This window comes from Vigna umbellata, chromosome 2 (genome assembly GCF_029865625.1).
Source record: "Vigna umbellata cultivar VRB3 chromosome 2, Vumbellata_1.0, whole genome shotgun sequence".
Taxonomy (NCBI): Eukaryota; Viridiplantae; Streptophyta; class Magnoliopsida; order Fabales; family Fabaceae; genus Vigna; species Vigna umbellata.
The window spans coordinates 44982402-45009543 of record NC_142166.1 but is presented as its reverse complement, the minus strand read 5'-3'; the positions used below and the strand labels follow the sequence as shown (position 1 = coordinate 45009543).

Sequence of the window (27142 nt, the reverse complement as noted above, 5' to 3'; positions counted from 1 at the left end):
GAGCTTCCTCTTGAAGGACAAGAGAGAAGACATTACCGATAGTGGGTAGCAGTTCTGATAGCAGAATCTGTCCATGAATTTAGGAAAAAGATTCGTTAAGCCTCATCAAGAACGACATCACGTACTCAGTCTCTGTGTATTGGTGAAGGATTTGCAAACCTCCGCACGTACATAATGGTGGTTTGTATCCGGATAACTCTTCCCAAATAGACTTGAGCTTTGTTTAGTATGTGATGACATAATCGGTTCCTTGTTGTAACGACATCAATTACCGGCGAAGATTCGTCTCAAATTTCCTTAACAGTGGTGGCAAAAGAATGCTGGTGAGAATGTCTTTGGAGACCGCGTTGTAAATCCAAAAGATGACCACAATGTTTGCACGAGACCAGTCAAGGAAAGAAGGATGATCTGAATCGGGCTGAGCTAGGGTTCTATTTTTTAAAATTGATTTAATTTGGTTTTTAACTCCATAATTATATATATTTAATTTTTTTAATTAAATTTTGTTAAATTTATTTAATGATATAATCATATTTATGCAGTTTATTTTATTTTTAATATATATTTTTAATATTATTTGAGAAATATTTTTAAAGTTTTAAAATTAGTTAAATAGTTAAAAAGTTTATTAAAATAATTAAATTCAAACTGTTCTAAAAATAAATAACTAAATTAATTTAAAATATAAAAAAATTAATTTTTATTAAAAATTAAAAATTAAAAAATTAAAAATATATTTAATCCTCTTAATATTTTCTAAACTAATCAAAGTTGATATAGACATCCAAAATAATGAAAAGCAAGAAAATAAATAACTCTTAAGATGATAATGATAAAACAGGAAGACCAAAATACAACTGTCAAGATATAAAATCACACATTAAAACATCATGAAATTCCTTTCTAAGATCAACTTAAGAATAATCACCATTTAAAACTCCAACTACAATGTATCTAAAAAAAATTCTACTCTTTAGTCTAAATTCTTTCTCTTATTACCTTATTATTACAGTTGTAGAAAGAGTAATTTTTGTTTAGTTTTCAATTATAAATGCCATTGGTTACTTGAAGTCCAATGTATTTAAATTTCAAAAGTGCATTCTCAAATTTGATTTAAATAAGAATATTAAATTTTAACTAAAATCAACAATATAAAAAGTATTTAATGGAATTGGTTGATAAAAATTAGTATATTACGTCCAACTGTAGAAACCAAAACAGCTCAAATTTTCACACCATGATATTAATCACAGCAATCAATTAACCCGAATAAGTCATTGATATAATTCTCACTAATGATAAATGACTATCTATCCTGATAATAAATAATGGATTATCTAGAAGATTATTTATTGTTTAATCCACAGACTTATAATTAATTATCTAAAAACATTTACCATACTATTTAATTCAACCCATTGAAACTGCATTTTCTATAAAAATATCTTATTTTCAAAATGTATTCAAGGCTTTGATTTATAAAATAGTGATTAATAGGCTTTCCAATTTTAATTCTTTTCAGATTTTAATCCTTATGTGCCAAATAAAAAAAAACAAGTGTTTTCACAATTTTAAGTTTTCGGCTTTGAATTTGTCTACATTAAATTCATATCCCAAAATTAAGAAACTGTGTTCATCATAGCAAATAAACAACAGAAATGTGACTGGTATATTACTCTAAAATATCATATCCTAAGCAAGTAAAATAATTTTGATATTGTTATTTTTTTTTCAATAATTGAATAAGTTTTCATGTTTAAAACGTATCTTGTTTTTAGAGGAAGTTGACTTAGGTATGAAACTAACTCAATTAAACGGTTTTATTTGTGGTGTACATTGAATTATGTGAAACGAACCAACTTGTGTCATTATGAACACAACAATGTTTATAAACACAACAATGTTCCTGTTAATATCGAAAAGATCAAAATTCACCATTGTTCCAGGTAGTATGGTTGCAATTATATACAGTAATTCTATATAGAGCTGTCAATTTAACTTTTAATCCCAGGATGATCTTCATCCCCTCAAATGATACAGCAAAGAGTTTTTTCAAACTCTGCATTAGAACTCGATTAGTTCATTCATTTTCTTTATTAGAATGATATAATGTTATTTTTAGTTGCTATTCATATAATTGTTAATAACTCTTAATAGTTTTTCACATCATTATTAATAATTTTGCAAACGTTTTACACTACTTTCAATGTGAAAGTTAGTTTTCATAAAATAATAATTTAATATCTTTAAAATTTACAAAATAAATATATAATATCTTTTTATGCTAATTCTTATATAACAAAATGACATTTATGTACATAAATTCTACCTGTATATTTAATAAAATCAATATCAAAATTGAGAAAACATTAATAAAATTAAATTTAATGCATTAATCTTTTTTACATTTTATTAAAAAAGAAATGTTCTAATTCTTATCGTATCAAAAGTATATTTAAAATATTTAATGATTGAAATATATATATATATATATATATATATATATATATATATATATATATATATATATATATATATATATATATATATATATATATATATATATATATATATATATTTGATTTAATTAAGTTAATCAACATCTTAATAATCATTATATTAAATATATTATTTGATTTGAAATTTAGTATTCGATCACGATATTATCATATAATTAATTAAGGATGAAAAAGAAAGGAGAATATTAGTAACTCATTTTATATTCATATTTATAATTTTATTATGTATATTCAAATGAATTTTGTTAGATTAACGTGTTAAAATTGGTAGAAATGGAAAATTAGACATATTAAATGTACATTTCTCATTACAAAAATAATGACCTTTAAAAAATAGAAAGTGAATATAATAAACAAATTCCAAATATTATTTTCTCACTAACCAAATGCATATATTTCATTTATCATTCATTTTCATTATTTTTTCATTGCTAAAAAGAAAAACTCATGGGTTAATCCTGAATCATAGAGTTTTGGAAATATTTGACCTATAAACTTTTTTATTAATGGATGTTTTTATCCTATAATTTTTTTTTTATTTCAATCTAATGAACTAAGATCAAGTCCTATAGAATAGGTTAATTTGACAACTATAGTTCTAAGTGACCTTTTAATTTAAAGAAGGGAAATAAATGCACATCAATGGCAGAAATTCCTGGCTGGTGCACGGACACTGGCAACTTTTTGCACTGATCAACTAAAAATTAGTTATGAACATGTCCATTAGTTATGGCAGTAAAGATAAACAATATTAGTTAATTAGCTTTAATTACCTCGGAGAATTGCTTATTGCTTTACATAATAAGCTTGGCAACAAGATGAGTCTGCTATGAGTGCCTGTGTCTTCTCATTTTTCTGCTCTAGCCTGACATTCTCAGTTTTATGATTATGTTGATGCATGCTGTTTACATATAAGTTAGCTGAGTGAGACTAATAGCTACAAAGTAAAATTGCATCATCAAGTAGGTATGGATATACTACATGGTCAGCTGAGTTACTATTCCTGTCACACCACATAAGTAAAAAGTTTGTTAGCTATGTCATTCAGACGGGACTTTTTCCAATGACTATTTATAGAATATTACAGTAAATTTTTAACAGAAAAACACCCAGATAATTTCTGCCAAGCAAAATTGTAATAGTGAAGACTAGAACACCATGACACTAAAGCCTAACCTTTTATGCTACCAAGAGTAACGAGTTCCCGAAGAACATCCAAGAGTTTGGTCATTATAAGTCTTTCCTGCTCTCCGTAAGCATCAGAGCTTCCATCAGAATTTAATGACTTTTGAATCATGTTTTGATATGCAGCTCCATCGGCAGAAGTATTTCCAAAAAACATGTTGTCCTGTTCATCACACATCAATGCCAGTGTTTCTGGTGACAATGGCCTATTATAATTTGCAATATCAACTGCATTTGCCACAGCTTTATTCACGTGATCATCACAAACGGGCTGGCGACCATCTTTAGTTTCCTGTAACGATTTAGCTGATGAAGCAACAGAAGCTTTAGAGTTCTCAGCTTTTGTTTGTCGATCTATTTTCCCTTCCGCTTCTGAAAAGTTGGGAAACATTTATTAAAATGCAAACTTTGTACAGATAAAACATGTCAGGAAAATATGGAAAGAGTGAAAGCTATAGAGCATCACAGAAAGACAACTATTGTCAGAAATGTGAGCAGTACACCTTGAATCTGAAATACATATTTCCAAAGGTATGCAACTGCATGATGACAATTGTGGCCAAAAAATGAAAGACTTCAGGAACATTAGTGGTGTTCATGATCTGATCGCCTAACCTAATCAATTCAAAGAATGAAAATTTGCTGAAAGTATTCTGTGTATGAAAGGTCCTCTAAGGGTTTTTTCACCAGTGCCCCCTTCCTTAGTCATATTATTAGTGTGACACTAGTTTCATTAAAAAAATTAAAAATAACTTCATTAAGTTTACTAAACCACAATAGTTTCCCTTCAGACATTGCAAATTCAAAGCTTTGATCATCAAATATTCAAACATAATTTAATATCATTACTTTAGATATGCATCAGTTAACTATTGTTCTGGTACCATAATACTTTCCCAATTGCTTACTATTTCTCTGTAGTAACCAATAAAATATATCATGACATATAACACCACTTCTCCCGAAGGTATCCCTTAATTACAAGTACATATTTAAATCTTCGGAATATTAAATCATTCACCATTCATTAGAAAAAAAAAATTATTCTGAAAATGATAAATAGAGTATACATCCATGAGTTGCTCAAAACCTGCATCAGTCTTTGCAGATACTCCTGAGAGAATAACAAAAAGTGAGCAGAGATTCTTCACATTTTGTGGCTGGAGGACATCTGCCAATACCGACCTTCAGCATCAATAAATTGTTAGTTGTACATAGACCTTGAAGATATATAAATTCGTCAAATAATTATTAGAAAACTCACGTACAGGTACACAGACCTTGAAGACCCTGAAATTCTTGTGTTGACATGGTCAGAGACAAAGGAATATGACAGAGTTGAAGATGACGAAGTCATTCGATCAGTTTCCTGATTAAAATACAAAATAATGTAAAAAAGCATTACATTATGTTTGGATGTCCAAGGATAGAGGACATTGATCAGTAAACAATAAGAAAATCAAGGGTTCCAAGGAATACAACAAGGATTGAATTGTTGACTTGATGCTATGATTACAAGACAAAGCTATTGCATGGTTGGATTCATACGATTTCATTTTCCAATCCAATTATAATAACCTGCTGCATAAAGAATTAGTACATTATTGTTTACATAGATCCCAGTAAATCCTGTCATGACTGAGAAAGGCAAAGAAGAAAACACCTGTAGGTATTGGCCTGTCGTGTTAACAGTTTGATCCGCAGTTGACTTTCCCGAAAACGATTCATGAATTTTTCTCCTCTTGGGTGTTATATATTTTCTATAGCCAGATGATCCAACGACTTCAGTTACAGCAGCATTAGTTCCCTGTTTGATGTGAACTAGACTATACTCTCTGTGAAAAATTGCTCTTCTTTCAGTACTTCCTTCAAAATTCTTGCAGTCCATGCATTTACAATTTTCAGAGCAGAGGATATTGGCTTGGAAGCACTCACAATACTTCTTAAGGCAACCAGATTTCTTGCAGTGACATCCTTTATTGTGCTTTCCTATAACTTGAGCTTCACTTTCCTATGTTCATACAAGACATTAAAGTGCACCACGTCAACTAAAATATCACCTAAACCTAGAGCACTACGTACTATCACAAAACCTTGAAATTTGAATTTTGAGGGAATTTGAGGTGTTTTAAACCTTGGAATTTCGTTTTTCTTGAGGACTGCTGGCAATTTTTGGTCTGAAAGCATTTGGGTTTCTTTCCAATGTTATTCCAACTGCCTCCTGTCTGGCAGCCTCATTATCCTCATTATTATGACAATTTACACAGTTGCAGCCATCACAATAGATACCAGCTGCAAAGCACTCACAGTACCTAGCATTTGCCAAATTAGGCTTTTCCAGTTAGAGAGAGAGAGAGCAGAAAAAAATACGTTCAAGATTGTGCAGATGTAGTATGACGATAAGATAAAGTATTCTTGATAAAAGTTTTTCATTCAGATAAAAGGACTTACAATTTGAGGCATCTAGAATTTTTGCAGTTACATTGTTTCTGTTTCTTTGGTGTCGTGTCCTTTAATTCCACATTAAATGGACGTTGTGATATAGGAGACTCTGACTTCCTGAACGAATGCAAATAAGTTCACAAACATAATAAAATTAAAATTAGTACAAAAGTTCTTACTGTGAGGCAAAACTTAATAGTGAGTACAGAAATGAAACAGTATTTCTAACCCCTTATTATATGGATTGATGAAATATTTGGAGCTTTTTCCTTGACAACTAATTTAGCTCTATAGAGCAGCATTAAGTTTAGTAGGAAATTTAAGACATTTATTTTACCAAAATGTATACTACACTCTTTCCCTTTTTTATCATAATTCAGATTACTATATCCAATCTCAAAATGATAACAATGAGCCCACATAGCATTCGGATACAAATATTTATTATTATTGAAATGATTTATCAATTGCACAAAGGAATTCAAGGCTCCCAGTTCAAAAAATCTATTGCTACTTACATTTTCCACCAAAAACACTTTAGTCCAGTACTTATGTAGCCATCTCATCTTTATAACTTTCCGGTTTAATTACAACTCTTGTAAGTTTTGGTCTCTATACTGGAAATAACTCATTTTAGTAACTACTAGTTCTCAGGAAGTACACTTTTTTTAACTCATTTTACTCCTTACTCTTACATTTTCTAATCATTTTAGTCAGAGAACAACTACGGACAGTCAAACAAAATAGACTAAAATGCGTGTATTAGGGAACTAAAGTGAGTAGAGTTTCTTTGAACAGGGAGTACAATGTAAAGATTATTCGAAAATAGGGACCAAACTAATTATGAAACTTAAAATTTTCAAGAATCATTACTTTTGGAGGCATCAATCAAATCATGTCAGCCAAGAACAATCTTGATCGTACTAGATTTTAAACCAATTCAACACTCTTAACGTATCGACACACTTTAGCACCCTCCGGGCATTCCTTATCGTTGACACAGGGCTAATCAAATTCAAAACGCTACCGTTTTCTATTTCCTTTCTTTTGAGCCATAAGAATACTTACACCTCTTGCAACACCTTAACCGGAAGTTTCTGCACCGGCTGCGGAAATCGACCAACCGGCGAAACTAGCTTCGGTCGCAGTGAATGTAGCCAGGGCTGTTGCTCCTGTGGCTCCTGTGATTCCAAACATAACCATGGCAGTTGCCCCGGTGTCTGCAAATTTAAATGCAAGGGAGGATGCCATGATAGTGGCAGAAGTGAATGCGGCGGTGGTGATTGAGGAGGCAGTTTCAGGTGCGGATGATCTCTGTGAATGACTGTGAAATCCAATTGCCTTGCCAATTTCCGCGGAACTGAATCCGACGTCGTTTCACTCTGTTCCATCTATTTTTGAACAACAGATGTGCAGTTGGCAATGGTGTTATTCTGAACAACGCTGACGGAAAAGGCTTCGCCGAGGTCAATTGAAGGGAAAGGGAGATGCGTGAGAGTCCATAAATTCTCGTGCGTTACGAATGGCAAGAAACGGCAAAAGGAATGAAACAGCATTTATTATGTAATTATGTAAGAGAAGAAAGAGATTTTCCGGATGAAACGAAAACGGAATTTATTGTGGTGTCGCCAGATGAAGGGTGTCATGAGGAAGACTATGGGAGTGACAGCTCTTTCTCCCTCTCTCGATATTTTGAAAATTGAATTGGAATGTTTGATTGAACTATCAAGATGTTCTCGGGGAGCTTGAAGTGAATTGTGTCCCTTGGATTGTAAAAAGAAACGGTACTTGGTACTTTCTGGTCAGTGCGAAGATACATTTTGGCGCTAATTGAATCCAAGGAGTGGAATAGTAAATCTTGCATACTTTATATTCAAATATAGAAATCCAAAACAAAATATAATAATATGGATCTCACATGTAACTTACCCTGATTTACCTTTCTCTTGGCACAAAATAATATAAAATTTTGCTTAAATTTAATAATATGGTTTTACTAAATCATTAGGAATTATGATTGTTAATTATTCATTACTAATATTATAAACTAAATTTAAAATGGCTATGAACATACAAATTAAAACGAGCATGATGTTAAATTTCCAGGAATTCTATTTGTAAGATTGTTATGTCCAGGATTAATTTTCTCATAATCTTTCAAAGAAAATGATTGATTTTCTTATAAACATAATAGTTAGGTATTTAGTTATAGGAAAAAATGAAAATATATTTCATTAAAATATAAACTAAAAGTAAGAGGAATATGTAATAGAATGAAATGAGAATAATATATACTGATTACGGAAAATCATCATTTTCATTTCCACTAACCTTTTATAATAAAAATATAAGTAAAAGAAATATAAATAATTTATATATCTAGAGATTATTGTATTTAAGAAATTAAAACTTATATAAAATGTCTACTAAAAAGTAATAAAACGTTGTATTTTCAAAAATTATTTTCCTATAAAAAAATTCAAATTTATAGTAAACAGCCTGGTACATTAAATATAAATATTCTTGTATAATAAATGTGAACTTTCTTTGGAAGAGAGTTTTATAAATTTTCATTAATATTCATGTTTTCCACCAGACTTAATCCTTGGCTGAAAATAGTTTTCAATACATTAAAACAAACACCATTTCAGATTAATCTAGGTTATATCATGGATTTGAACTTTGTTTATCCTACCAAAAGATTTTGATGATTTTGGCAAGTGTTACTTATTATCACTCATTATTTGTGATAATTAATAACAAGAGGATAAGTATAACAAAAAGTATTAACAAATAATATTAGCGATGAGAATTATAAAATTAAAGGTTTAATTATGTTTTGATTTGAATGTTATGTAATTTGTGTTTTCAGCTTTTCTTAAGTTAATTAACTCTTTTTATTTGTATTTATAAAAGGTTTAACATTAATATTTAGTTATGAATTGAAATCACTTGGATAAAAAAAATTAATTATGAAAAGTCTAATATAGATTTTTACATACAAAAGTTATTCACTGTATGCAAGAAACTAACATGCCTTACTATCTTTCATGAAGTGATGATTTAAGTAAAAATTCCTAAATTTTTCAAATTTTAATTGAAGTTAAGAATGTTATCAATTCCTAATTTAAGTGATGCTGGTGTTTTAAGGCGTGAAAAAAATGTTAGTATAGGTAGTATATTATTTTTTTCGAGAATATTAATAGAATTTGTTTTTCTAATTATAACGGTGTTTTAATGTGTGGTTATTAATTTATGAAAAGTTTCATCTCTTAGTTAGTTTAACATAAATGCTGAAAATTGTCCTAGTTTAGCTTTGTGTACTGTTATTTTGAATTATGATATGTTAATTTTTTTTAATAATTTTTTGACAATAAATTATGTATAATTATTTTATTAGTATGTATATTTGAAATGGGTCAATCACGAGCTATCACATAGATGTAAAAAAATTGTTAAAAAAATATTTTCTTGTTTTTAGAGAAAGTTAGATGAGCATTTTTTTCAGTTTTTTTTAATAGACTTCTGTTTAGGTGAAGTTTAGGAAAGTAGTGTATAAAAGTTTTGGTTAGAAAATCATGATTGTTTGAATAAACAAGTGGTTTTTTATATTCCTATAAGAAAATGTATGTAGTTCAAAATTTCTTATATATTTTTTTTTGAAAGAATTCATTATACTAATAAGGTAGTTAATTTTTTAATATAAATGATTTAGTATTTTATTTCTTTTTTCACAATAAATATAGTTTATTTATGTCTTGTGATGAAGTATAAGGTTTTTCACAAGTTTTGTATTATTTTTATCTGTTTTTAATAAATTTTTATATAATGAAAAACGATTGACGTGTTTGTTGTGTAAAAATTGCTAAAATGTAAAAATTTATTATGATGCGTAATATGACATTCTTTAAAAAAAAAATTCACATATTAGACTACAAAATATTAAAACTTGTTTATATGCAAACACTTATATTAATAATGGAATCACATATTAATAGTATATTAGAGTTGTTTAATTTTATAAAAGCTGACATATTAGGCTTAATTATTTTTAGGTGAAAAAAAACATAGTTAAATTTAGTTTATTATAAATTTAGTTATTTTTAATTAAATACATGTTAACAAAATATTTTTTAATTGAATCTATTGTCCAAATTTCTATTTGATTTTATAGCTTCAAACACAATACCATAAATTTGGATTGTAAAAAATGAAAATTTTAAATATTAATTGTTTTATAAAATGATATTGTTTTATATTTTCATACGGTTGGTTTGATTTTTTTTAGTATTTAATGTGAAAAAATACAATACATTGTTTTTAAAAAATAGCTAAATTTATAAAGATCCGATACTGAAGTTGACGGTGTTGTGTTTAAAATTAGAAAAACATAAAAAAAAGTATAAAAATTTTAGGTACTCAATAGTTTATTTAATATTAAATACTAACATTTAAATTAAAAAACTCTTAAATACTTAAAAACTTTATTTCGTGTAAAAAATAATAAGTTTAATAACATCCTAAAAACCAAAATAACTATTAAACTAAAATAATAATATAATTTGACGAAAAAAATAAAATAAAAAATATAAAAAAAATTAGACAATCATTAAGACAAACTTTTTAATAAAATTTTAATTAAAAATATTTAAAAAAATTACTTATTCTTTCCTTTTTACAAGACATAACAGTAGAAAAAGAGTTACCGAAAATCTTGTATTAGGAGTCTCTAAACAATAAAAGAATAAATTTATAAAAAGTAAAATGTATTTTGTACATAGTGAGTTATCATGTTTCCAAACATATACTGATATTAAGTTGGATGCTATGTCACTATCAGTGATACTTGGTGGTCATCAAAGTGCTAAGTTATTTATCAATCGCTTTCATGGTCCTTTATAACACTTGTGGGTAAAAAAATGCCTATGAGTACTTTGTGTTACACTTATATGGAGCATATCGAACTCCAATTTACCACATATATTCTTGGGATGTGAAACTTGTCTACATGTCTCTATACATGTACTTAATTTTGTTTCAGACAACCATAAAACTCTTATTAATTAATATAGTACATGTCTAAAAACTCTATACACATATTCAAATTCACATTTAATGAGATTCATTAATATTTTCAATCAGTATAGTAATATGTCATCGCCTTCAAGTAAATATATTCAAATACCGTCTAATCCAATGGATCAAATGATGGAATATGAATGTTATAATAATGAATTTCAATTTGAGTTAATCAAATTAATTTCAAATAGATGTTTAGTTTTAATTTTACATAAACATATAGGTAACAAACACAATTAAATTATTTTAACTAAAATGACCAAATAGTTTTTTATAAAAAAAAAACCATGTTTGATTATATTATTTTGTTGTATGAAAAATTAATATTGTGTATCTAAGGTTTTATTAAAAATTATTATAGTATAATGTGCTTTGAAAAATTAGCGTTTGGATTGAGTAAAAAAATTGTATCTAATAGAATTTGAATGAATTAGATGAAAATTTGAATATACAATCAGATTTAATTGAATGAGCGAATAATGTTAAATAAATTTAGATTTAAATAATGAATGAAATTTTATAAACGTTTACTTGTTTTTAGCATACTTAATAGTATGATATTATTTATATATTTAAATTTAAGACAAATTAAATACTTTTTTCTTTTATTTCTTTTAAACGTTTTTAATAAAAACTGTAAGAATATTTTAGTCTCCAAAGTGATGAATGCCTCAAGAATATGGTAATTATAACGATTTTTTCTTTTAATAACAAAATCGATGCACTCGATATCAAAACACGACTCAAAATTTATATTTTAATGTTTATAAATATATTATAAATTTTAAATGTTATTTTTAACATGATACTACACGTCTTTTTATACAATCATATAATAATAATCATCATTCAACCACATATTTTAAATGTTTTATTTAGAAATTCACTATATTTATATTATTTTATTTTAAATACAAAATAATTTTTCATTAAAAACTTTTAATTTAATATAAATTCACAATAAAAAAAATTCACGGAATTAACCCATGATTCCACGATAAAGTAAATGGATAAAGCTTAAAATACTAAATTCAAATTACAACCGTTTCACCCTCTTATTATCGATTAGTCCGTACATCTGCTTGCAGTTCTGTTATCATTACTTTTTATGATTATTATAACTTACATAAAGCTGTCCTTAAAATTTTAGACTTAATTATGGTAGTTTTTTAATTTTATTCCAATTACTCCTCTTCAGATTTTGGATGTTTATAAGGTTTACAGCAAAATTGAAAACATTTAACTGTATATCCTAAACTTTAAATTATCCTTTTTAAAATTTAGAAATTTTCTATATGATTTCTACCAATTTCATCTGTACGAAAAGTTTCCGTTCCTATTTTATTATATTATTTATTTCTGCCAGTGTTTTCAGGTTTTTGGATAAATATAATAAGTTCTTAATAAAGTATTATGAGAGTTTTTTTACATCATTAATGCAAATATATACATAAATTAATTCAAAATGTAAAAATAATGTTGAAAATTAACAGAAGCATGCATAATCATATTATTTTCAGCTTTAGAAATGAGAAATATATAAAATTACAGTGTCAAAAATGAAAAGATAAGAAATAACATTTAATATTCCATTATAAGTACAATATAAAGCTCCATATTATTAAAAGTATACTAAAAATATTAAACACTCAACTCCATATAAAAGTATAATTGAAAGAAATGCATAATTATGTGTTAAAATTTTTAAAACAACAGTCTTCTTAAAAGCTTAAATATGCATATAGTTTTAAAATGGATTTATCATTTTGTGAATTTAATCTTTTTTCTTAAAAATAATACATATTTTTAGTTAAATCTGTTGAATCAATATCAATATGTTAACATGTAAATAAAATAAATGTTTCAATATCTTGTTTAATATTACTGTAAATCTCTCTCTCTCTCTCTCTCTCTCTATATATATATATATATAATAAGACAATTTAAATATTATATTAAATATTTCTGAAAATTTTGAAAGAACCAAACTGGTCAAATAAGCACATTAGGAAGATGAAAAATGAGATTTTAGGTAAAATTAAACTTACTAATATAAAAAGTGTAATACTGAAAATTTACATTTCAATCTTGTAAGTAGCCAGTCAAGTGTGCATGAAGTGAAGACAGAAATATATAGAATAGTTAATTAATTATAAACAATTTATTTAATGTAATTTTTCATTAATAATATTCAGTTTATTTTTATACATTTACTTATTTTTAAACTACTCATACAACCTATATGTTATATCATGTTTGATTATTTCAGACTAATCATCCTAAATATTCCTTCTAACGTATTACTTATACTAATTATTTCAATCTTTTCAGTTAATCCTTAATTACATCAATTAATATTCTATGCTCTAAATTTTTCACGCATTTTTGCAACATCTCATGCATTGTGAATTTAAACTTACACTGTTTTTCTAATTTTAGATTTTGTTTCACAATTTGTGAACAACGAAATCTTCACCATTTGATTATGAATGCTAGAATGTACGACATCATGTATCATGTAATCATTACAAATAAATACTGTTTACAAAATAAGCGTATTAATTTTTTCAATAAAATAATATAGAAAATACAATCCTACACTTAACAAAGTTTCGCTCTAGAAAAATTCATCAATGAACTGGTTATTAATTAAGCAAAAACTTATAATATGTATTTTCCTTTTCTTATTTAACTTTCCCTATATATCTCACTATTTTTTCCTACTTTTTTTTAATCAAATGTCACTTAATAAATTTATTAACACTAATAACATGATAAAAAAAATTGCACGATTTAAATAGTAAAGTGTGGTATTATATAAGAAAACTTAGAAACTAATTATGACAGTACTAAGTAAGGGATGAAGATTTAAGTGGTTTAGGACAAGAAGCCTTGGAAAAGCCTTGAATTGCGCATTGAGTCGGCATTGGCAAGAGGTAACTTTTACAAATATATATAATACACACACAACACAACTAGTGCTGTCCTTTCCATCAACCCTTCCCCACCCACACCCATTCTGCATCTCAACACACTCATCCCAGTTTTGCCTCTCATCACTCATCACCATTTTTTTTTCTTCCTAATGCCTAATGCCTAATATCATTCTCTCTTCCTTTTATCCCTTTTCTCACCCTTTCATTCTCATCCACACAAATCCCACATACACAGATTCTTCTACAAACTATAACTAATCATCCTTTTCTCATTAATTAGTTAAATAATCAACTCGGTTAATGTTAATTAATTACTCTCAATAAACCAGATGGATCTTAACTGGTGAGAAAAGTTTAGCCACCAACTTACAAACACTGCCAATAGGGGTATCACACAAAAAAACCCAAGTGTGTCGTATTACGAGTCTATGTTGCCAAACAGCAGGTACCCTTCAGCTCTGGTACAAACTGGCAATTCATCAGATAAGAGCCTTCTGAATTATTAGAGACATGAAAATGACGTGACAGATAATGAAATTTAGAAAAAAAAAAAGCCTATTCAACATTTCTATATATATAATATATTTTATCACTCCTTTTACCCTTTCTAATTATCTTTCCTTTATTTCAAATTAATTATTCATCTTTCACCTAAAAATGAAAAAAAATTAAATAAAAGATGCTTCAGTTTTTCAGGAGGAATTATTAATGAAGGTTAACTAATTATGAATCTTTAGTTTAATTTGTAGTAAAGCCCCACACATATTTTTCTTTATGTACATATGAATATAATTAGTGTGCCTTTAGTGTTTCTTTAGAATAAATTTTATGATATACATATCCAGTATAGTAATTTAGGAATAAAATTTAACACTGGACAAAATCATATAAAGTATTAAATTATCTTAGGCTTGCATATCTCAACCAACCCAATAGCCATTACATCACAAATAACTGCTACAAACTAAACAAGGGTGTGAAATATTATCAACAGTAGGGTTAGTAAAAACTAGTGTCTCTGTGTGTGTATATATATATATATATATATATATGTAGGTATAGGTGGTAAAGTTTAGCACACAGACTTTCAAAACATACAAGTTTTACTGCAGAATAACTGATGAAGGACACAATTTTTTATGCAGAATAAATAATATCATCTGTTGAGTAAACCTTGAGTAGAATTTTCATTTGTTTTGCACATTAATAACAATGCTTCATGTAATTCGCATCCATACACAGCCAAATGATACAATGGATCCATCTGTTAAACATCTCTTCACACACATGTACATATACACACACACTATCTACCTATATATATATATATATATATATATATATATATTAATAAAAATTTATGGGAGGATCCTGCATAGTTCATACTTCATACTGAGAATTGTTCCATCAGTCTACGGCTAACTGTGACAGGGAATTCTTGTTAGATAAGCGAAGTATATATATAAGTGTTTATTAAATTGTATAGTAAATTAGATAGCATGGAAGTAAGTGGATTAGTGAGAAGTGTTAAATTTGTTATCAGTTATAATAGGTGGAAGAGGTGACAGTAAGTTGGTAGATAGCCAAGAATACGTGAATCTGAGTTATATATAGATGGTTATGTAAAGAAATGTGTCAGTACTTACATAGTACTGATAATCAATGTCACAGTTCTAAGAACAATATTAATATTCCGTGAAGAGATGGACTCTCTTTTTGTAGGTTTAGATTGGTATGATTAAACCAGCTTGTACTAATTAATTTGGATATATATGAGTGAGAGAGGGAGAGAGAGAGAGATGTTTAAATGAGAATCATCGGATGCAAAGTTGTACGCATTAAAGTTGGTCGAGGAAAAGCACTAGATTCGACATTTTTAATAAATAAAAAAAAATATATTTTATGATGAAGGAAAAAAATAAATGGAACTTTTGGGTTATATGGATGGATCGTTTTATTTGGGTAAAAATAAGATGATGGTACGTGAGGTGGGTAGAAGGTTTTGGACAAGTGTGATTTTTGTACAGCTTTCTTTAATTTTATTGGTTTCATTTCATATGATCACATGGGTCATGCAGACACTTCCCTATAACATTATTTATTTATTGGTATATATATACATGCATGGTGGCACATAGGGCCCTCTACCCCAATATTAGAAGGTATATATCCCTACCAATTTATATATAAAAAGATTGAAAAAACGTAAGATAGAGTCCAGTTTCTTTGCCATAAATCTTCATCATCATGTTTCTCTTAAGAAAATCACTTATTATTACCAGCTGGAATAACATGTAAGATAGGTATAATTTATGCATGATTTTTGCTACAAATTAAGGTGTAGGAAGAGAAATTTGGGGTGAAGTAAAGTCCACGTATATACATATGTGGGAAATGGCTTTTCTCTATTGCATAAAACGGGACCTTACTTAATAATGGTAATCTAGACTATGATCTAGGTGTTTTCTGTAGGAAATGTTGTTCTCTCTATTCACCCTACATTAATGAAACCTCGGAAGAAAAGTGAGACGTATATAGATGGAATTGCCCGAAATTCGGAAACGTTACTTTTATTTCCAGATTCATAGCTTCTATCATTTTTTAACTCTTCTACATGTCATTTCAACAATCAAAACTAAACTAAATCCAAAACTACTGCAATTTCTTTACTCTCTCTGTCATTTAGTGGGAATAATAATTACCATTATTTTCTTTTTCTTTTATATTTACAAATTAACTCACCACCATCTTAACTCGTTAAATTATTCTACTTCCATAAAGGCAAAATATTCACGTTCGGCCTAAATTCTTTTATCAGCATGTTTCTTACACAACTTTGCCATAAATAATTGACACAGTACTGTCAAAATATAAATAATTGCGCATCATTAAATACGTTTCCTTGATTTTAACACTTTTTAGGCATTATTTTTGAAGTGAGCTTAAACAGTAATTGCGAGAGCTAAATGGATACAAAAGTTAATATTTTTGTAATTATTCGCTTATTTATTATCCTGCAGAGATCATATTATTTCAATGAAAAGAAATCTCACGTCATAGTTAATTTTATAAATGAGTTTGAAACGTGTCACTGTGTATTTATGATTTATGGACAACATCGTGTACCCATTATAAATTGTATATAGTAAATGCCGAAATTTCGAATTTCTTCTTCGTATTTGAATACGTAAGTTGAGAGTGTCATTCTTTTAATCAAAAAGCCAAACTCTAACGTTACATCTACCAACACCATTACTGGTTTGGGACAGGGTGGAGATGTGTCTGCTGCAAAATGTTTAGGGTTAAAACATAAACGCTCCGTATTTATTAAATAAAAAACCAAATAAAAAACAAAAACTTAGGGTTTCAAATATTGTCCCAGTCGCACCCAATTCCATTCTCTCCTAGGCACGGTGCAGACCACGCACCAATGAAAAACGTTTAATGTGCAAAGGGCATGAGCAGCACTTTTAACCTTGGATGACACGACAGGCACAAATTAATAAATGAAAACGCTGAAAAAGGGAGAGCGTGAGGAACACGCGCGAGTACTGTACCCGCTTTTATTTTTTCACCTTCGGCCTAGGGTTTCCTCGCTCCACAAACCCCATTATAAATGGTTAGCGATAAGAGCCGCACATTTACGCCACGTGTTCATTTATTATTGGATGGAGCTGTCTCTCTCCTAACACTCTCTCTCTACATCTACAATTTCTATGCATATGGATCCTACATAAACATGACTCGCTATGGGTTTTTTTAATATACAAAACAAACACGCCTTCTTCCAAGGACAAGAGGATAAAAATTCTCTCTCTCACTCACTCTCTCTCTTACAAGCGCACACTCTCTCTCATCCGAAAGAATCGAAAGCCCTCTCTCTCTAGGGTTTCTGAGTCCTTCTCAGTCAAATTATGCTCGTACGGTAGGGAATCGGAGCTCCGAGCTGCTCCAGGTAGCTCAGCCGTTGAATGCGCTGGCCTTCGGTGCGGTTTCGTCGCGGAGCCGTTTCGAATCGGCGAGGAGGCGGGAGGGATCGTCTGTGGTGCTCCGCAGGTGAGTTCGGGTGGGCCTTCGTCTCCAGATTATTCCTTTTCGCCCCCGGTTTTCAACTCGGTGATTGATTCCGTGTTGATCGGGGACCGGTTCTTGGATGCTCTTGAGCGTGTTTTGATTTGTTTTAGATATTAAGGTCACTGTACTGTTTATGGTGTGTCCACTTCAGCTTTTGCTTTGCTTTGCGTTTCTTTTTTTTTTTTTTCTGCGTCTCGCTTTATTGCTGCCATTTCACGCTTTTTTTTTTATAATTTTTTTCTCTCTCTCGTTTTTGTTGCTCGTTAATTCTTGCCGCGTTAATTTCGTTTATCTCTGGACAAGAGGTGATTTGTGTTGGTCGGTGAACCCTAGGATTTAGGCTTTTGTGGATTGTTGCGCTTCGGTTCGTCGTTTGTTTTCAGCTCCTTGCATGCGTTTATGATGGGCATTTTTTCCAACATCGCGTTAATTCATACACTGAGTCGGTATTTTCGCTGCGAGATTACCAGTTTGGCCTTTGATTTTGAAAAGCCCTAGCGAGACGCTTGGTACTGTTGGTGTGTGAATGTTTTAGTCTGTGAAGGGATTGTATGGGTTCTTTTCTGTGCCGTTGCGTTTCAAATGTTCAATTGTTGACTTCGAGCATCTTTGTTGTTGTTTTATCGAGTGGAAAACTAGGGTTTAGGAACTTTCATAATGTTGGAGGTTGTTATTTTATGTGATTAATCGTTGTGTATGAGGTCGTGGTTGGTTGTATATTATTTTTTCGTGGACTTTGCCCTTGTTTGCCGTCGTTTTCCTTTTCATTTGTTAGCTGATTTGGATAAACCCTAATTTTATACAAAGCTTGATTAAGCAGTGTTTTTAGTTTTTTGTTGAAGTTCTAGTGTTACTGTCGTTTAATTGACGATGTCTCTTGACTTAATTGTTTGATCCTTTGTTTCCATTTCAAGTTTTATAAGTTTAAGTTGTGTTGGCAGGAAACACCATATAATCTGAGATTCTAGGTGCTTGCTTGTACTTTGAGGATGTGCATGCATAGCTGTGGAAAATCATTTTCAAGGTGGTTTTAAATACTGTCACTGAGTTTATGGGGTCGTATATTCACATTGACTCAATCTCCATAGATCTTGCTGAGTCTACTCGCAAGAGGGATGCAGGCAAATGTGAACATTTCTCGATACGGTATGTTGGCCTTGATGCTACATATTCTTACTATCCTACTATTTTGTCAAGAGATGGAGGAGAGGGAAGCAAATTTGTGTTATACAGCTTATGTCTGCCATCCACTTAGTGCTTAGTATCTTGTAATTGATGTCAACAGTTTACAACTTCTTGTTCTTATTAGACGAGATCCTAAATTCCTAATGTATGTGACCACCATAGTACAGTAATAGTGTCATACAGATGATTGCAACTAGTAGCACTGTAAAGTTTATTAGCTAATAGCGGCAGAAAGTTGTTTGTAACTATTGGCAGTTTAAAGTTCAAAGCCCGTGGACTAATGCATGGGAATTAGATCTCGTTAAGAATCAAATGGGTGGTGAATGCTCACCTACGGAAAGTTTTGGATTTACAGAATGTCGATAAGTGTTAGTTTTCTAGTGAATTTAAGGATATATGTCGACATTCAAAACGTATATGTAATTCCATAGGTGCTTTTGGTATTGTTCGTCAATCAAAATCAAAGTTTTATCTCAGTAACCTATGTTAATCTTAAATGCAAATCTTTTTGTGCAAATTATTAAGATAAACTCCAATTCTGATTTAGACAGCAACATGAACAAACGCAAAGGAAGTGCATCTCAGTTATTGAACTCTTTCATCAACCAAAGAAGAAAACTGAAATTAAATGATATCTTAAATCTAGAATGAATAATCTTTCTCTTGGTTCCCGTTTAGGATCCTTAACACTTACTTTATTGTTAGTGCAGTGGATATGTGTCTGAAATTCGCAGAAAAGACTGGAAAATATGTTGGCCATTTCAAGTACACGAGTCTGACAAACAACCATCGTTTCTACCATTAGATGCACCAAAATATAGATGTAGGCGATGCCAAAACTCTGCAGTAGAAATTGCTGCCAAAGGCATCCAGAAAGACGAACAGACAGACTTGAATTGTTGCAGTACTGAATGCAGATCTGGTAGCAATTGCAATAATGAAGCTCTCAAGTCTGGTATTCAGGAAGATCCAATGCTTGATGCTGTTGAGAGAAGAGAAATTGATCTTAATACTGCCCTGAGCTGTATCAATGATTTCTTGCCAAATAGTAATGAGAAAGGCAGTAAAGCCGGAGTTGTACCTAGCAGAATAATTGGTAATTTAAATATCAGTTCTATATTTTTTTTTATCATTTTTTTGGTATGTCATTTGATTTTCTGTGTGTATCCCAGACCTTGACAGTGGCTTGGAGGATAATCTCAACCACCAAGTGACAAGTATTCCATCACCAAAAAATTATCCAGACCTCACACCACCAGAAGTGCACGCTACTAAGAAAGGTAGGCTCAACAGACAGGGAGATAAAACAATCAAGTCAAGCCGCACTGCTTTTATTCTTTTGTATTATATAAGTGATAGATTTCTGTTTATAATCTTAGTATGTTTTTGGTTACTAAGACTGTAATTTACAGAAAAAGTTGTTTTTTCCTGATACAGACTGTGAAAGTAACGAAGTTTCTCTTCCCGGGCTCTTTAGCAATCTGAAATGCACGGAGAAGAGCTCTTCTGAGATGTGCAATGGAGGAATAACTGCAGCTAATCAATCCCAGAATGATGTAATAAAAGCTTGCACAGTTTTTAGGAAAGGAGCAACAGTAATGGAGGAGGTGAACAATACAGACGATCACCCAAGTGGACCTCCTCTTGAATTAGTTGCTTGTAATGATACTGCAACTGCAGGAAGTATAGACAATACAGTTGAAAATGATTTTCAGGATCATCATTCAGAAAAGTCCACTGGTTTATCTCGTAGAAGGCCTCGGAAGGTGCGCTTGATGTCTGATTTATTAAGTGACAATGGTGAATTGAAGACTGAGCAAAACTTGATAAAAGAATCTGTATCCCTCGGTACTTCACATGCCTCTGCAGCTTCACAGGCACAATCAATTTTGCCAGGAAAGGGGGATATTGAAGGAGGTTTTACTTTGACAAGCACAGGTCCGAGAAAAAGGAAGTTTCCTCTGGATGAGGTACGAAGACCTACAAACATGGGTTTTCAGAGGGTTGAAAATAATGAAGTTCAGAACTCACAGGTCGTTATAAAAGCAACTGATACTCTTTTGGATGCTAGATCCAATTTCAAAGATGTATCAAAGGGAATATATTTACAAGATGCCACAAAGGGCCGCTGGAATAAGACTGAAAGTGAAAGAAGCCGTATAATCAGTAAGAAGAAAAACAAAAAGATTCAAGGTGTAGATAATTGCTTGATTTCTGAGCAACCAGTAGGACAGCACAGAGAAAATGAAGAAACCATGCATACTACCGAAAAGGCATATGCATCTAAAACTAATTCTTCTAGATTAGCTCCTCCTGCATTCACTGGCAAAGCCACGGATAATTTTCCTACCCACTCCCTAAGAAGGGAACACGAATTCAATTTGTCCAAAGCAAAGGGGAAAATGCTGCAAACTGACGTGGAGCTGGATTCTTTATCCTGGCAAAGAAATAACATGCTAGTACAAGATTCCAATGCATATTCAGGGGAAAAAGTCCGGTCTACTATGCCTTTAACAATTCAAATTCCTTCTGCCCAAGGGTTGCTAAATAGAAAAGGACTGGAAGAGGGACTTCATCTTTCTCTAAACAATTATTTGGTGGATGCACATGTTTACAACAAAAAGTGTATCCATCAGATTGAAAGTCATCTACCTTTCTCAATACCTTTTCAAGATGGAACCTCCAAAGTACCGCAGCTTAAGTGGAAAGACAGTGATAATAATGTCTTTGGAGGGCAAAGCATTCCTTCCAAGAACCCAACCAATGCTCTTTCAGGAAAAGCAGTTCATTGCGAAGTAAGTGCCCAAAAATTCCCTTGCAATGGCTTTTTATTTTTATCAATTGTGAACCATTTTGGCTTCTCAAAGTTTAAACTTTCTGTGAATATAATTTATTTTTTCAGGAAATTAATGGTTCAAGAAACACACAGCAGACTATCGAAGCTGTGGACCAACTAGGTTTTGTGAAAAGATACAGTGAACAAACACTGGAGGTGTCCGAGCAGGGAATGCTAGATGATATACCCATGGAAATTGTGGAACTATTGGCAAAGAATCAGTATGAGAGGTGTCTTCCTGATGTAGAAAATAGAAGTTCCACGTTAGAAAAACCATCTCTTGGAAGGAAAAGACAGATTGCTGGTGGCTCCACTGTACACAAAAAAGGGGAGATGAGCTTGTTGAAAGATGGCCAAAAGGAGAAACCTCAGGGAAAACATAAGAAAAACAGCATGATCACAAGAGGAGAGAATGTGAAGCCTGGCAAAAGAAAGCCTGTTCATTACTTTACTCCATTTGATGGAAACAATTTGAGTATGAATAATCTCTGCCCTCCTCAACCCCCCTTTGGGCTTGACGTTTCCCAGTCCCAAAAGAAGCCATCAGGTGGATTACAGTTTTCAGCTATTGGTTCTAATCAGCTTGGTAGTTCTCAAAATTGCAGGTTGAATGGGAGTTTTGAAGAACGTGGATCCCCTAATGCGACTTTTCAAGCCCCTGGGGGATGTAGCTTACACATGAATATCTTACATCAGGATGATGAAGCTTCTCGCATCTGGGCATCCTTGACTTCAAATCATGTTTCCCCAGGATATGATTTACCCAAGAGGGTTGTTTCTTCTCAGCATCCTAGTTGTAACATGAACATAACTTCTCTCCAATCTGGTGCATTTCACAAGCAAAACACGAAGAGGGATACTGATCTTAACTACATGAATCTGAATGCTGTTGGACTAGAAAAGCTTAGTAGGAATACAGGTTCTGAAACCTTCAGCAGGATGAATGGAGAATATTCATTTCCTTGCAAACATAGTGGAATGGAGCCTCATCAAAATTTGAGGGGATCTCTTGATTTGTATTCTAATGATACAATACCAGCCATGCATTTGCTCAGCCTTATGGATGCAGGCATGCAGTCCCGAACAGCTTTTGATGTTGGTGTCAGTACTCAAATGCTCAAAAGGCCCTCTTATCCTGGCGACTGCAATACTAAGTTGGAGATTGGTACGTCTAAGCCCCCTGGTACCGTGAAAAGGCCATCTTCAGATTATTGCAACAGAAGTTTCTTATCAGATAAGCATGGCTGTTTTGTTGGCCCTCCAACCTTTGGTGCATCGTCATCGACCCCGCATGATAAGAAATTAGTAAGAGCTACTGGTTTCAATGGTCAAAATCCAACGAAATCTGGAAAGAAGGAAAAGTTGAAGAACTCCATATCTACCCAGCAGAATAAAATTGGCAAGCAAATTAGCTGGCCTCGTAATGAAACAGAAACATCACTGCAGCGCAAATTGGAAGTTAATGGTAATCATGAAACCCCAGTGCCATGTAAAATCATCTCTGGAAACACATGCATGGTCAACAGGAACCCAGCTGACCTAACCATACCAGAAACAGGGAATATCTATATGATCAGAGGAGAAGATCTGAAATTTGAGAAGAGTATTCCCAGAAACAGGCTTCGCTTTCCCATTCCATATGGATACAAGCAGCAGAGGAATTTGAAGGGAACTAGAATGAAAGAGCATGCAAAACATTGAAACCTTTCCTTATTTCCATAATCTGGTAGTTTTTCAGAATCTCCTGAGTTTCATTATAATGCTATAATATAACTTTAGGATACAGCTTGTCTTTGATACACCTTATTTTTCCTGTCTTAAATATTTCAGCTGGTGAAATCTTTACATGCAATCTGAGGATAGAAAATGAATTTCATTCTCTGCCTAGAAGCAAACTTTTGACTTGGATACTGAGATTCGCTGACTCGGGGAGGGGTTGATTGGATGCCACTCCAAAAGCCGAGTGATACATAAAACAGACACAGAAGGCCCGTGGTGCATCTATTTAATGAACCTGTTGTAATTAGTATTAATGTAAGCAAAAAATATGTTCGTTTATCATGTTTGTATCGTAAAATCTATGGGGAAGCGTCGCAATATCTCCTTAAAGTATCAGTTTGTGTCATAAAAGTGTACTGGGAAGTGTCAAATTAGCCTCTTATATAGACTTACTATGATAGTGTGGTTACAATTCATACAAGTGGCAAAACCAAGGCGATAGATATAGTTTGGGGCTAAGATGTGAGTTCCTTCCCTAAAACATAAATTTAGATATTGACATTTTATATCCCTCGTTTGTACCCATTCCCCATCTCTTTGGGTGCATATTTATGAAGTTCGTATGTTGTCCCTTTAGTAAGATTTATCTCCTTCATTTAACATTGATTTGCCAATAACATGTGAAGGTGGTAGGAACTAGCAAGGAGAGGGAAAACTAGTCGTAAATGTACCCGCATTTTTTAAATTATATCACTAATGGGACCCGCCTTTCTTTCTGAATAACTTTGCTCTTATGGAAATAACAAAAGAAAAATGAAAAATAATAACCTGACAACTAAGGCAATAATGTTACATTAATATTATAATAATATAAATTAATGATTGATGAATAGAAGAAATTGTCATTTGTTTGGATATTTAAAATGAAAATTTCAATATATCGTTGTTTAAAAGCTCACACTAAAATATTCTGATTTAAGCTTATGTTGCATTATACACATAATCTGAAAGTAATAATAACAATACAAAACAAATTATTGATAATTGTTAGCTCACGAATTTTGTTGTAAATTTCCGTTTGCGCTTTTTCTTATGTAAAGAAACCACAATGTCTGCATAATCAAGTAAGGAAAAATTCACTTTGTAGATGGTTAAGCATAGGAGAAAAAACACATGTGTATAACTTTGTCTTTCTACTTTGGATTGTGTGATTTCCGGGAACCACGGTGGAGAGGAGAATTATTAAGTTATATAGCTAAGCACTGGTGAATAAAGACAAACAAGAACATCTAAAGATTAAGTTGCCTTAAGATGATTAAAATTTTAACCCGAAAATACAGGAACGATTGAAGGAGATAGACCAAAGAATGAAATAAAAAAGAAAAAGAGGGCAGAAAATTAAACTATTTATATTGATTTGACTATGAAATTTTAGCGCGTACATAATTTAGTCTTTAAAATATGAGAAATTTATGTCAGTCTTCTCTTACAATTTAACTATTGGATATATTAATTTTTAGCCCTTTAAATTAGATCAGCTTCATACTAAAAAATATTCATCATATGATTTGTATGTGTGTGTATAAATATATATATATATATATATATATATATATATATATATATATATATATATATATATATATATATAAACTAGATTATGTAACATAAACTTTGATAACCAAATAAAAATATATTGTCAACCTTAAGAATCGATTTGTATGTCTTTCTAGAAATTGCTTTAATTATACTGAGTGAGACTCCTCTCTATATTTAACAAAAGAGTTCAATGATCAGCATTTCTTAATTTCGCCACTCTCCGTCTTGAAAGCATGTACCTTTATGAATGAATTTTTGAATACTTTCATTCTTTCTTCTTCTTTTTATTTAGATCCTTTCCAATGAATATTTGAAGAGAAAGAGTTTGACGAGAATATTCATTGTAAGAAATAATAATAATAATAAATAAAATAGTAAATATTACTGTCTATTTAAGTGTTTAAATCTGACATTTAAACACATCATTATTTAATAACATTCTACAATATTTCGTTGGTATCAGCACCTAATTAAAAAAAAAATTGTTCATAAGAAACGAAACAAGTAAAAGAGACTGGCAGGTATCCAGGATAAAAAATAAGAGACCAAAAATGACTGTGCTATGAAAAATTAAGTCAAATATAAAATTTTAATTTTGCATTTACAAAACTTACAAACACTATATATATACTCATCCCATGCTTTTATAGAAGGATTATTATGTTGATGACTCCTTTATGAATAGCCCTATCAGGTATAATAAGTACCACATTAATTATATGATGTTGGTTAGCATAATTCAAGGTGTAAGGTTAGGACCGCCAGACAAAAATTAGCACGCGGTTATGAACTTTCTGGTTCAGACCATTCCACATATATCCAATCACTGCAAAGACAGACTCTGTTTCTTCAATTGGATTTTTCTTAATAATTTCTTTTTCCCTTTCTTTCATTGCTGTTCATCACAATAAGCAATTACACTCATCAGATTAGTTCAAGAGATTGCTCACTTTTTATAATCTGTCATCTTTTTCCTTTCTGCATATTAGGTCTCTCATAATTTATATATATAGGTATTTGTAAACTAAGGTGTGCTATATTTATCTCAAACTAAGTGTCATGTTGAACTCAAAATATTAGCATAGTTCTTATTTGAATTTTACAGGAAAATGTTATAAATACAGATTTTTTGGTGAAAACATTATGAGGACAGCTGTATATAGGTTTGGCTACGTTATAAGAAGCATTTTGAAATAAGTTAATTTAAAATAAAATCACATGCAGATAGAAAGATGAACGTGGTATTGTTTATAGCTAGTTGAATTTAGTTCTCATACAAATACAAAAATTATTACCTAAATTACTCATACAAATCATTAGTTAAAATAAATTTAGAGGTTGTATGTGTGGGATGAACTAATGAATGAATATTGATCTTATAATAGTAGAAATGATGATAGAACATTTTAAAGAACAGTGTAAAAATAGTTATTGCTGAAGAACCATTTATCCACGCCATGTGCTTCTTTGCAGGCAGAATCGAAGTCCAACTGTTAAATAATGGTACAAAATGCAGATATTAGTGAAAACAAGTATTACTAAAAATTGCCTTTTTCGATAAAAGAACG

At 30.8% G+C, this 27142-nt stretch overlaps 2 protein-coding genes across 6 annotated transcripts; one reads left to right on the top strand and one right to left on the bottom strand.

Annotated features, from left to right (window-relative positions):
• Window positions 1-3040: 3040 nt before the first annotated feature.
• LOC124840577 (protein tesmin/TSO1-like CXC 5) lies at window positions 3041-7856 on the bottom strand. 4 transcript variants are annotated; one of them, XM_088107030.1, is made up of 8 exons: window positions 7215-7856; window positions 6156-6263; window positions 5839-6016; window positions 5368-5715; window positions 4973-5073; window positions 4795-4889; window positions 3696-4076; window positions 3041-3522 (listed from the first exon to the last, which is right to left on the bottom strand). In XM_088107030.1, exons 1-8 carry the CDS (start codon window positions 7535-7537, stop codon window positions 3497-3499), a joined length of 1560 nt encoding a protein of 519 aa, XP_087963156.1. In that variant the 5' UTR covers window positions 7538-7856; the 3' UTR covers window positions 3041-3496. The 4 variants fall into 4 exon arrangements, with proteins under 4 accessions (XP_087963156.1, XP_087963157.1, XP_047172601.1 ...); XM_088107031.1 differs by having other exon boundaries at window positions 3048-3522; window positions 4985-5073; window positions 7215-7855; XM_047316645.2 differs by lacking the exon at window positions 3041-3522 and having other exon boundaries at window positions 3538-4076; window positions 7215-7855.
• A 10087-nt stretch (window positions 7857-17943) lies between these two features.
• Window positions 17944-24615, top strand: EMF1 (embryonic flower 1 (EMF1)). 2 transcript variants are annotated; one of them, XM_088107028.1, is made up of 7 exons: window positions 17944-18217; window positions 19177-19381; window positions 20131-20516; window positions 20593-20700; window positions 20858-22215; window positions 22323-23982; window positions 24087-24615. In XM_088107028.1, the coding sequence occupies exons 2-6, from the start codon at window positions 19287-19289 to the stop codon at window positions 23955-23957; spliced, it is 3582 nt and encodes a 1193-aa protein (XP_087963154.1). In that variant the 5' UTR covers window positions 17944-18217; window positions 19177-19286; the 3' UTR covers window positions 23958-23982; window positions 24087-24615. The 2 variants fall into 2 exon arrangements, with proteins under 2 accessions (XP_087963154.1, XP_087963155.1); XM_088107029.1 differs by having other exon boundaries at window positions 17944-18227.
• The last annotated feature ends 2527 nt before the right edge of the window (window positions 24616-27142 follow it).